The sequence below is a fragment of the Lycorma delicatula genome, chromosome 3 (assembly GCF_047948215.1).
Source record: "Lycorma delicatula isolate Av1 chromosome 3, ASM4794821v1, whole genome shotgun sequence".
In the NCBI taxonomy this organism is placed as follows: domain Eukaryota; kingdom Metazoa; phylum Arthropoda; class Insecta; order Hemiptera; family Fulgoridae; genus Lycorma; species Lycorma delicatula.
The window spans coordinates 89,018,083-89,031,135 of record NC_134457.1 but is presented as its reverse complement, the minus strand read 5'-3'; the positions used below and the strand labels follow the sequence as shown (position 1 = coordinate 89,031,135).

The 13,053-nt window shown below is 30.5% G+C and overlaps 1 protein-coding gene across 5 annotated transcripts in view; it reads right to left on the bottom strand.

The window, feature by feature from the left end:
* The window catches only part of LOC142321782 (myosin-IIIa-like), a 361,639-nt gene that overhangs the window by 26,035 nt on the left and 322,551 nt on the right, over positions 1-13,053 (bottom strand). For all 5 annotated transcript variants that reach the window (XM_075360160.1, XM_075360163.1, XM_075360158.1 and 2 more), the window contains exons 19-23: positions 11,612-12,002; positions 10,701-10,771; positions 7,082-7,156; positions 4,645-4,743; positions 1,333-1,409 (exon numbers count right to left, since the gene is read on the bottom strand). In XM_075360160.1, the coding sequence (XP_075216275.1) occupies positions 1,333-1,409; positions 4,645-4,743; positions 7,082-7,156; positions 10,701-10,771; positions 11,612-12,002 (713 nt within the window). The remainder of the gene's footprint in view (positions 1-1,332; positions 1,410-4,644; positions 4,744-7,081; positions 7,157-10,700; positions 10,772-11,611; positions 12,003-13,053) is intronic.

The window sequence follows — 13,053 nt, the reverse complement described above, 5'->3', positions numbered from 1 at the left end:
CTAGTCTTCAAGATGCCCTTTATGCAAGTAATGGTTATTATTATTACACACTCCCTGTGATGAATAGAGCAGTCTCTTGCAGAGCTGATTGTCAATTTATACCAACAGGCATCATGCTGATTGCAACAGTTGTGGTGGCTAATAAACAACATAAACCTATTTCCTAGTTTTTTTCTATACCAATATAATCACACTAAATTTCCATATTATATATTTTTTGTACATTTCTCTTTGAATGTAATTTAATCATCAGATTACTTTTTCTATAGCTTTGTGTTATATGGAAAATTCATAAAAACATCAAGGAGTGGTAGTAATATTTCAACTTGTCAAGCTACTCAAGAATACTGTTGAAGTTATATTAAGTGAAAATACATTTTTATGGTTGTTATTGTTTTATTCACCTTTATCAAGTAAAACCATTTATGAATTGAGTTAGATTCAACCTTCTTTAAGGGGAAGTAATTAGAAAAAATTCAAAGTGCATAGTAATCTACTCATTTAGTTAGTGTATACATGTTTTGATTTCATAATTTTCTCATGACATGCTTACCGTATGTTGAGAAAAATTTAATTCTGAGAATTAATGAATTAATTTACAATGGAAATTATCAAATTTTTGTTAGTGTACAAAGAAAAGATTTATTTTTACTCTAGTGAGTAAAAATGAATTGATAAGATCAACTTCGTAACTGACAGTAACTTTCATAACTGGTAGTTTTACTGTAAATTTTACATGGATTTGAATACTAGATCGTGGATACCGATGTTCTTTGGTGGTTGGGTTTCAATTAACCACACATCTCAGGAATGGTCGAACTGAGACTGTACAAGACTTACACACTTCATTTACACTCATACAATATCATCCTCTGAAGTATTATCTGATAGGTAATTACCGGAGGCTAAACAGGAAAAAAGAAAGTTTTACTGTAAATAGTCGAGTAGTTTTTTTTTGGGGGGGATAACAAGCAGTATTATTATTTCAAGGTAATTACAAAGATAAGAAATATGCTAAATATCACTTCTTTTGGTGAAAATATGTTCTGCAACATACAGTTACTCAGTATAAGCAGGCTTAATAAGGTATGTACAAGAGATATGTACTGCGTCATAACAAGAAACACAAACCTAACATTTATCACATTATGTTTTACATATCCTAGAGAAATTTACAATGTTATATATATATATATATATATATATATATATATATATCACTGAAATCAATGTTTGAATTCCAAGATGGGGGAAAAAATATCATCCACACAAAGTTAACAAAACAATCATTAAAGATAAAACAACAAATATTTTTAAAAATAAAGATCTAACCTGTTCATTTCTTGTTGTACAGCTTTGTAATATGAACCAGCTCCATGTTTCTTGGCCACTTCGTGAACAACTGCTTTCTGTAACAATCAAAGATAGAAATTACTAAAACCAATAGCTGCATTTTATTAATACTGCATGAGCAAATTAACATTGCATCTGAACTTAATTGGCACAGCACTGTGATCAACGCCAGTCTACATTACAATCAATTAACTTCACATTTAGGCAAAATATGAATTAACAGTTTGTGACTGAAACAGATGAAGAATATACTCCTTTTTTTCTTTTTAGCAAAGTATTTAATATGTGTAGCACACCTCGAGTTCTTGTACCAATCTTTTAAACCCTTCATTTTCTACAGCAATCAGGGGCTGTAAATCTTTGAAAATCATTTTTGCCACTAAATTATCAACTTTATTAACTCTTTTACAGACAAATCTTTAGATTTGTATTGCAGAAATGGCTGGGTTAAATTTTTAGAAGATATGGTAGATGACATATATAACACAAGCGATACGGAAGTTACATGGATGCTACGGACTCCTTGCTGTTTGCAATCTTTGAATATTTTTTTCAAGGACTGGCTCTCCCGTAATATTGAAACATTCAGTGATTTCAAAATCAGTTTGGGTATGTAGTAGTGCTATCTCAATCTCATAGTGTTTTCGTTTTAGGTGTTCTCTTAAAATTTAAGAATTATTGGAACTTTTGGGTTCTTTTTTACATACATACTGCTGTTGTAAGAGAATTGATCTCAAAAAATATTCCAGTTACCAGATTTTTTATTCACCTGATAAAAAACTGTAACAGGACGGACAGAAACTGCAAACAACTATAACAGGGCAGACCAACAAACTTATGATTACAACAAAACAAATACTCTACTTTGTATCGGACCTAATAAACTACGCCAAAAGATAATTATAAAATAAAAAAATAAGAATGAATTCAGTTTTTTTAAATAATTACAGATGATTACCGTCCAGAAAAATAAAGAACAAAAATTATAATTAAACACACTGTATAGTATAAGACAAGTCGTACTAAATAAGAAGACATGACTTTTTATTTACGCAGATGAAAAGAAACTGTAATGAAGTATTAATAATGGGAGGGGATGATTTATTTGTAATTAATTACACAATAATGACCAAAGCCAGTGTCAGCTGAATTGCGATGCACCTTATTTATTATTATTTACTGTTCCTGACTAATGACTACTATCAGTCAAAGAATTAAGTCTTTGACTAATGGTATTATTTACATTGGTGGCGTGTTCCACTCGACTCAACAAGCAGTCCGATTATATTAGTCGATTAAAAAGATTAGCTGGTCCCATGCCTAAAACCTGTTGCAAAAGAGTTTTCCTATCCAAATCAGCAGCACCGAGATCGAAGTGTGTATGAAAATCTTGTTACGTTGCAATCACAGATATCTTTTATAAATGCTTCTACAGCAAAACCACAAGGTTCTACCATCCAAGCCATGGCAGGCCGCCATTACTCTCTCTCTTTTTTTCTGTTTAGCCTCCAGAACCACTGTAAGGTATTACTTTAGAGGATGAATTAGGATGATATGTATGAATTTGAATGAAGTGCAGTCTTGTACAGTCTTAGGTCGACTATTTCTGAGATGTGTGGTTAATTGAAACCCAACCACTAAAGAACACAGTATCCGGGATCCAGAATTCAAATTCGTGTAAAAGTAAGTGCCTTTAATACAATTTGAACCTTAGAATTCTCGACTTTGAAATCAACTGATTTGCGATGATGATTTTAACCACTAGACTAACCCGGTGGGTTGGCTACAGTTAATTAGCAAGACTTTGCCCATCTCAGTATGTTTGAAGGTTAATTACTTTGACAATTTATTAGTAAAATTTTGAGGTCAATATCTTCATGGAGTGGGTTTTTGGGGTCTTCTGCTCAAACTTTTGTTAAAATAACCAACTTTATATTAAGTCTAGTAGATGCGTGCATGCTTATCTTATTATTTAAAAGAAAAAAACTTTCCCCAAAATTTCCGCCTTCTACAAAAACCGAAAAAGATATATTTTATTTATTATATATTATTAAACTGAATTTTTTTAATATCTTCCGAGGAATAGTAGTAGTACAAGCAATCAAAAAAATTCTTTGAGGGCATTGTTGTGGGTGGAGGAGCTGGTCAAAATTAAAAAATAAACGTTTTTGAAATTTTTCAAACACTTTTTGAATTATTTTAACTTTTAATATTAAATAATACACTTTTACTAATAATATTACTATAAAATGTTATCACTGTTCACCCCCACCCACAAAAAAGAAATTTTAGGTAGGCCTTTTATTGGTTAAACATTTTTAGTGGAATTTTTTTTTTTACTTTTCTTCCATTTAACATAGCAACCATAGAAAAATCAAAACATTTTCTTGAAAGGTGATTTTGGAGGTGGGGGAGCAGAAATAAATAAAGATATTGTGAATTTAAAAAAATTTTTTTTTTTGTTTATTTAAACATACAATGACAATTTTAAAATAAAACTTCATAATAAACCACTCTAAAAAGAAATCTTGGGTAACTTTTATCGTGTATAGTTATTTTTCCAATATATAAGAATAAAATAACCAATGCAAGGAAAGAATTACAACTTTGGGGTCCACTTTTTTATGTGACTTTTTTCTTTCAACAAGATTAGAAATTAATTCACCACAGAAGCTTACAATGATGCATGAACATGGCAATATAAAAATGGAAATTTATAGTGTATGAAAAATGCCATGCTTGACAGAGATTTGAACCTGGGATCTCTGAATCCATGGTTCCGCAGAATGCTGAAATGTTAACACTCTGCCATGGAGGTCACCGGAATGCCTATTTTTAAACAATAATATTAAAAAATATTAATTTTCATTAATACCTAATTTCATTACCTTATTAACATTATTTTTCAATAATACAAGATAAAAACATTTATATTACTTAAAAATTAGAAAAATTTGTGAAAACATCATAAAAATAATTTGGAGGATAAGTATTAAAGAACAAACTGCATTTTCTTGGATGAAAGTCATTCATTTTATTTGTCATTTCTGAAATAAAATTTACTAACTTAAAGCAGATCTCCAATGCAAAAAAGTATAACTTAATGAAAGATTTTTGCTACAGGTCAGTAGTTATCATAAACACCATAAACAGGTTCACAATCTCACAATTTATAAACTTAAAAAAGAGACAAACCTAATCAGAGAAACTTTTTTTTTATTATTACAATGAAGTGATAAAAAATGCAGATGAGAAATTCTTAAAATTTATTAAAAAAAGAAGATACATTACCTGAGCATAATTTCTTTTAGTTTCTTCAACTTCATTTAATCGAATGCCTTGTTTATTTCGGCGCAGGTACTTGTGTACTTCTTGGTTATTCATATGAACCTATAAAACAAAGTTCTGTCAAAATAGCTGTTTTTAGTAGTATACATAACTCTAGAAACATCCTAATTACTTCTCTCAGTATATTTTAATGTATAAATTTGGGGCCTTATTTGATTTCTATTATTACATTTTTAAAGTGGATTAGAATTTCAAAAATTCATTCTCTGATGATTTGTTACTGCAGATTGTAGATAAAAAATAAATAATTAATTTAGCAGCAAAAAACAGATACCAATGAATTTTAAAGAAAGGATATTTGAAGAACAGTAGTGCAATTTATCTGAACAAATTATGGAGAAAACATAGGTCCTCACTTCAGGGTGTGCCACTGAAAGTGTCTTCAGTCCTTTGCATTTCTTCTGCTTATTAATGATCTGCATCAACAACTTGTACTATTCATTTTATCTTCTTCACAGATGGCACAACTGTATCTAAATTTGAAAATAATTATTTAAAAGGAATTGAAAATATATGACAGTAATTCAAAAGATTATTCACTAGATGGGTTGTAAATATTGATAAAACCATTGTATTGTGTTTTAGGTAGATATATCATTATTGACTGCATGGATGGAATTTCATTAATGATAATGTTAGTATATCTGTTGCCCACAAAGTGAAATTTCAGGATATTTTAACACCTTTGGATTTTAATTGCTATCTGGATATTTAAATCTTCGGATTGTGAATTATTTCGTAGTTATTTTTTATATTTAATGTTTCTATGTACAAGTATAATTTATTGTGCCTTAACATTATTGTAATTACCTTAACATTATTTCATGATTTTATTTTAAATAATTCTTCTTCTTCTTTTCATGGCCATTTCCTGAAGTATGCCTTGGCTTCCATAACAACTTACCTCCACCTCATTCTATTCTTCATCCTCTCCTTCTATCATGTGACCTTTATCACCCTCAAATCTATCATAAAATATTTTCCATTCTTCTCAACCTTGATCTACCTCTTTTTTTTATAATATTTATTTTTGCACTTAATATCTTTTTAGGCACTGTCCCATCAGTCATCCTTGTTACTTGTTCCAGCCATGGTAGTCTCTGAGCCTTCACAGAGCATACAATTTTTTTCACCTCAACTTTTCTGTTTAACTCCTCATTGTTATGAATTCTCCATACTCTGTTCTTCTGTACAGGACCATAAATTTGCCTGGCTATTTTTCTTTCAAATGTTCTTAATATATTAATGTCATACTGTCAACATCCAGGGTCTCAGATCCATAAGTAGCTACTGGTGTTGTTAGAGTTTTGTATATTTGCAGATTTGCCTTTCTGCTTGTTAACTTGCTTTAGAACTTTTGTAAATTGGCAAAGTATGCTTTATTCCCAGGTTGTATTGTTTTCATTACCACACTATTTATCTTAACATCACTATCAACTACATTCCCCAAGTGTTTGAAGCTATAACTCCCTCAAACAATTTTTCACTAAAATTTTAGGTCTGCCTCCTAGCTTCTGAAAGTGACATAACCATATATTTTATTTTACTTCCATTTACTTTACGACCTATTTCACTTGTGCTTCTAAGTGCCCTAATCACTTGATCTAATCTTTCCTTTGACTTAGTCACAATGAAAATGTCATCTGCATATGCAAAGTTATGATTAGCCTTATTGAAAATTGTGTCTTCCTGATCCAGATCTTTACAGCGTAATGTAAGGCTAGTATAAATAATGCTGCTAACCCACCGGTTGGTCTAGTGGTTAACGCGTCTTCCCAAATCAGCTGATTTGGAAGTCGAGAGTTACAGCGTTCAAGTCCTAGTAAAGCCAGATGTTTTTACATGGATTTGAATACTAGATCGTGGATACCGGTGTTCTTTGGTGGTTGGGTTTCAATTAACCACACATCTCAGGAATGGTCGAACTGAGAATGTACAAGACTACACTTCATTTACACTCATACATATCATCCTCATTCATCCTCTGAAGAATTATCTAAACGGTAGTTACCGGAGGCTAAACAGGAAAAAGAAAAAAAGAAAAAAAATGCTGCTGATAAACTCATCAGAATGCTGACAATTTCAGCTTCTTTGGAATCTCTATCTCTTTCATGACTTCATAGCCTCTTCCTATTCAATCAGAAGCTTGTTCCAAACTATAAAGCTTGTTAAAAAGCTTTTAACTCAAAAGCACATACAGATCCCTGCACAGACTTACGTTATTTTCACCTAAAAACTTGCTGTAATGCAATGCATAATTAATTAAAAGTTTTTGATGAAAAATCTTTAAATTTTCTGTATGATACTTTTTAAATGAACTATATTTAGTCAACTAAATATAACTTTATGAAAAAAATTCCATAAACACTATTAAACTTACATCCTGTGAAAGAGTAATCAGCTGAGCTTGACGGTCTGTTGTTGGCCTTTTTAATGGTGCTACAAGAACAGCTTTCTGTAAAAAATAAAATATTGATGTCACTATTGTATTTTGCTTCTTATTTTCTTTTTTAAATGTATTATTATTAAAACTAATAAATTATTTAATAGAGAAAAATTATGACTCCAACAGTGATCAAATAAAATTTTAAATTTTGTTAAAAAATAATTTATATTATTAAATAAAGAGTTAACATTTATACGACTAATTACAAATAATAATTACTGTATTAATTATATACAATATTTTTTCATCAGAAAATAATATATTATCTTAAAACAAATCTATAATAAGGAAGTTAACACATTTTGAATGAATAATATTGTTTTGTACAATCAATAAAATTATTGATTCAAGGCTGATACATATGAAAATTAAGTAAAACTAATTTAACGGTATTACAGTTGATAAAAATATATAATCTATTTGAATCTGCTGGTAAAACAGCAGATTTTACAACTGAATTCACGTCAATACTTTGTCACAAAATAGTCCTTTTTTATAAGATTTCTTCTTTTTTTTTGTATGGCTCAATTTAAGTTTTATAGGGCAGAAACAGCATAATTATTTTCATTTATTTTATTTTATAAGGCATCAACTGAAAAGTTCATTTATCAAACTGAATAAATAAATAATTTTTTTGCAAATTACAGCCAAAGAATGTCACTGGCAAACTAGGGAAAAAAGCTAGCAATGAATTACATAACTTTACTGGCTATGCAGGTCAAGTTAAATAGAAAAAAAATCTTTTTTTAATTTTTAAGAAAGTTTGGGAGCTCCCCATCGGGGAAATGGTGTTAAGTTATTTTAGTGACTTTATTGTTTAATAAAATACATTTTGGGCATTACAAATCTGAAATTGCAAAACAATGTTTTTTTTTTTTTAATTTTTGAGCTCCCATAGTTAAGAGGGAAGCATTCAAGTAAAATTAATTTTTAAGAAAATAATCCCTAGGTGGAAATAATAATTTTAAAAAAATAACTATTTAAAATTGTATAAAAAAAAATACAAAGATACACCGTAATTTTAAATAAAGGAAGTTGTAATATTCTAGAAAGGGGAGAAAATTTTTGGCTAATTATTTTTTTTTCAAGAAATACTAAAAAGTAAGGGTTATCAGAAAATTAAGATTTTTTTCATTTTAAATGCAATAGGTAAATTGTGAGATGGGCTTAAATATAAAATAAATTAAAAAAAAGTTTAAAAAATATTTTTTGTTACCACAGATCATTGTTGGGTGGGCAAAAACATTGTTTAGTGGTTTGAAGACCTATCAATTAAGAAAATACAGATGGAAAAACATCCATTAATTTCTTTTCTGAAGCAAGATAAGGTTACAAGAAGAAAAATTCATAAAGTAATTTTCCGGGGAAGGAGTGAATATTAAATAACTTTTGGTAATTTGTGACCTTGATTATAAAAATTTCAACTTTTGTGAAAAACATTTTTGCTTAAGTGCCCCAATAAAATATTTGAAATATTATTTTGGCCAAAACACCCCCACCTCTTTTTCCAGTTTTTGCAAAATTTTAATATGAGGGATATCTCTAAAGTAAAGACCGGTGGGAGATTTCTCTCCTTAAGGTTGGCAAACCTGTGTCGTTCATAGCCACGCTAGTAATGTACACACTGCATTATTATCTGTAAGTTATTGCATTGTAGTATCCTTGATTAAGTGTGAGTTATTATGTTATAAAACGAATAGAAAAATGAATATTGCCACCGACACTGTGAAATGTGTGGAGTCATATGTTTTTTAAACCACTAAAATATTAAACCGGCTGAAATTCATAGGCAGTTGGTTGCTGTGTACGGTGATAATGTAGTGAATGAAAGAAACGTCTGAAAATGGTATGAAAGGTTTAGAAATAACAGAATTAATGTAGATGATGAAGAACATTAGGGAAGACCCTCAATCACCAAGGACTTGTTGCAATGTGTTGATAAAATCAGAAAACACTGTCGCTCAACAATTTCCGACCTGGCCCTTTTTTTTCCTGATGTTTCAAGAGCTGTTATTGGTCACATTGTTAATGACCATTTAGGCTTTAGAAAGGTTTGTACACATTGGGTGCTGCACGTTTTAACGCTACGTCACAAAAAAATCTGAAGGAGATCTGCTTTGGAATTTTGATGTGCTACAAGAAAAAGGTGATGAGTTCCTTAATTAAATTGTTACCGGTGATGAAAAATGGATTTTGTATTACATGCCACTGAGAAAACAGCAATAAAGTGAATGGCATCATCCTCAATCACCAACCAGACCGACAAAGGTCAAGCTACAGCCATTTGGATGCAAACTGATGGCCACAGTCTTTTGGGATCGGTTTGGCATACTGCTGATTGATTTCATGCCATGTGGAATGACTATAAATGCAGAAGCCTACTCCAAAACTCTGCATAAGTTACAGCGTGCCATTCAAAATTGGCAATGTGGGCAGCTGACTGATGGCATTGTCTTGCTGCACGTCCTCATGTTGCAAGTCTGACATGCGGTATGCTGAGATCATTTGGACGGGAAATTTTCGATCACCCACCATATAGTCTGGACTTCATCTGGCTTCTTCTGATTAATTGTTTGGGAAATTGAAAGAATATTTGAGTAGAAAGCAATTCATGACGATGAACTTAAAAATGCTGTTAATCAGTGGCTAAATGGACTGGTGGCAGAAGAGTACAATGAGATTGTATTGAAGCTGGTGTATCGCTATGATAAATTTCTTAATTCATGTGGCAATTATATAAAGAACTAGTATAAGGTATGTAGTTTAAAAAAATAAAAAGTATTTATAAAGTTTTCAAGATAAACTTTTTTACAATGAAACAGTCTTTACTTTAGAGATAACCTCTTGTACATTCTTTCTCCCTGAAGGTAGTAAGTACCTGTCTACTAAAATTGAAGAAAGCTTTATAAGACCAAATACAGTCCAATGTACGTGTTTACACATGCATGAACATTCATCTGACAAAAATAAATATTTTGGAGTTTTGGTTCATTGGAATAAAAACTTTTTTCACAGTTTATTTACAATCATTACAGATGGAAAGTAAAAATGGAAATAAATTAAACTGGAATTAAAAATGGGTTACTCTGGATTAAAAATGGGATAATTTATATTTGCTTCTCATTAGTGAACAGTATAGAGAAACATAATTGAGACTTTAGTTCTTCTGGGCTGAGTTATTGAACTCAAAAAACAGCGTTAATCATGTAAAATCTAGCACTTTATAAACACATTGTCTGGAGACTTAACAAACCAGAACGTTGCAACATCCAAAAAATATGAGCAATAAACACTGAATAAATTTAACGTCTAAATTCATTTATTAATAAACAACAATATAAAAGAGATTAATTAACTATACTGAAAGAACTGTAGAAAATAATTAAATATTTAAACTAACAAAAAAATACTGTAAAATCTGTGTGATAAATAAATTACACCCATCTAACAGTATTAATAATTAGTACAAAAATAATAAATAATTAAATCAATAAAGAGAAGAAGATTAATGATAATTCTAAAATGATGTAATTAAAATAACAATATTTATTACCTGTCCAGAAGTCTGCTTTCTTCGGGCTACTTCTGGAGCCCATCTTCTTCTAACAGTATATCCCCTAAAATCTGTAACAAATAAATTACTGTTACTCTGTCTAATAAAATTTCATAAATGATAATATTAATCACGATATTAACATGAGTAAAGTGTTTATGAAGATAACTTCAGAAAAATTAAAGATGTCTTTTAAAATAACCAAATAACTGAACGAGCAGTTTTTCACCATGTGTAGAGAGAATTACTGTATCCTGGAGGAAATACTGGCCAATTAAAAGCATAATTAAGAACAAGAAGGTGCTATTAAAGAAGACAAAAGATTCTCTCTTTTTCTATTTAGCCTCCTGACCTACACCATAAGGTATTACTTCAGGGGATGATTGAGATGATATGCATGAATGTTAATGAAGTGCAATCTTCTACAGTCTCAGGTTGACCATTCCTGAGATGTGTGGTTAATTGAAACCCAACCACGAAAGCACACCAGTATCCATGATCTAGTATTCAATCCATATAAAAGTAACTGCCTTTACTAGGATTTGAACCTTAGAACTCATTGACTTTAAAATCAGCTGATTTGTGATGACAAAAAGAAAAAGGTTGACTGTTAAAAAAAAACAACTATGGATTGAAAATGTTAATTCAATAGTCATAAACAGGGTTTCAATAGATAAGGACATTTCATAATTTCATAAACAGCAATTAGTAACTTGTCTTGTAACACAGATTGTTTTACTCAGAAAACGAAAATTATTGGTAAACATGTTTTTCAGAGTGGAACAAGCGAAATGAGTCTCAGAACTTAAGTGCTAACTTACAGCAATTCACTGTGGTTATTTAATTTAATATTCTTAATTAAAGTAATTATAATGACTTCATTTAAAGGAAATACTTGTATGTTAACTTACGGCTTTGTATCACAGTTGCAGCTTCATCTTTGTCTTCTAACTGACAAAATAATTTTCTTTTCATTTTTACATTACCCCAAGGAGTCGGTATATCATCTCTATTGATTTTCCCAAAATCTGCAATTTGATTAGCAGTGATATCATTTTCTTTGTTAGCTTCATTTTTCAATAATTCAACATTTCTAGCATTCTTTAACATTTCAGCCTCTATTATTTGTTCTTTTGAATGGCGTCTACTTTTCAATGTTTCCACATTTTTTCTGGCTATCCAACCTCTAACATAACGTTGCAATGTAACAACACTGGAGGCCATTGCCCATTTTGCTTTTTGATATCTTGTTTTTGCAAGCCAACGCCGCACTGCTGCCTGAACAACAATAATTTTACGCACCTGGAAATGAAAAATTGGAATATATAATTCTTATAAATTAATAACTGTGGAGAAATGAATATATACACGTATGCATTTATATATAAGGAAGTCTATTCAATGTTAATGAATGTGTATTTTCACCACAAATTCTTAATATTTTAAATGAGTAGGGTCTTCTTAAAATTTTTCTATTCTTTGTTAATTATGTAGGTTGTCCAGAATGTAAGAACCATTTGGGCACTGCATGCATGCAGCTTCACTCACAACAATGGGTCAATGCCAGCTGGTTTCAGTTGTTCTGCTAGCGCTGTAAAGGATTTTAGTGGTAGTGTGACATGGAGTAATTATGTGAGTGTTTATAATGAATAAAAAAAATTTAAAATTCCTCACTGTGAGATACAATCGGTTATACATTTTTTGAATGCGCAAGGTGATTGTTTTGTGGAAATTCATTATCAAATTATCGCTGTATATGGTGACAGCGTAATGAATGAAGTAAATTCAAGGAAATGGTGTCGTTTATTTAAGCAGAGAGAACATCTGCTCATGATGAGCAACACTCAGGGCACCCTACTCTCATTAGTGAACAGTTGAAAGAGCAGATTGACCATCATCTTAAAGAGAACCGGCGTTTCACATTAGATGGATCTAGTGATAAATTTCCTGTATGTTCATGGTCTCTGTTATATGAAACCGACGTTGACATCAAGCCAGCTGTTCATGAGTGGCTTAATGGATTGGCGGCAAACTTCTTTGATGACAGAATGGAAAAACTGGTGCCACAATTTGACAAATGCTTGAACTAGGTGGTGATTATGTGGAAAAATAACAAGAATGTAGATTTTGATGTATATATTACAATTAAAATAAATACAATAAATTTGTTATAAAACAAAAACTTTTACTTTCTGGACGACCCTTGTAAAACCCAATTATAATGCATAATGACTGCACTGGAAAAAAATGTTGGATTTTGTACTTTCAGTAATTGTGTAGGATTTTATTCATATAAGTATATAAAAACAATGAATTATTGATATAATTTAATATCTCAAATTCTGAATAAGTC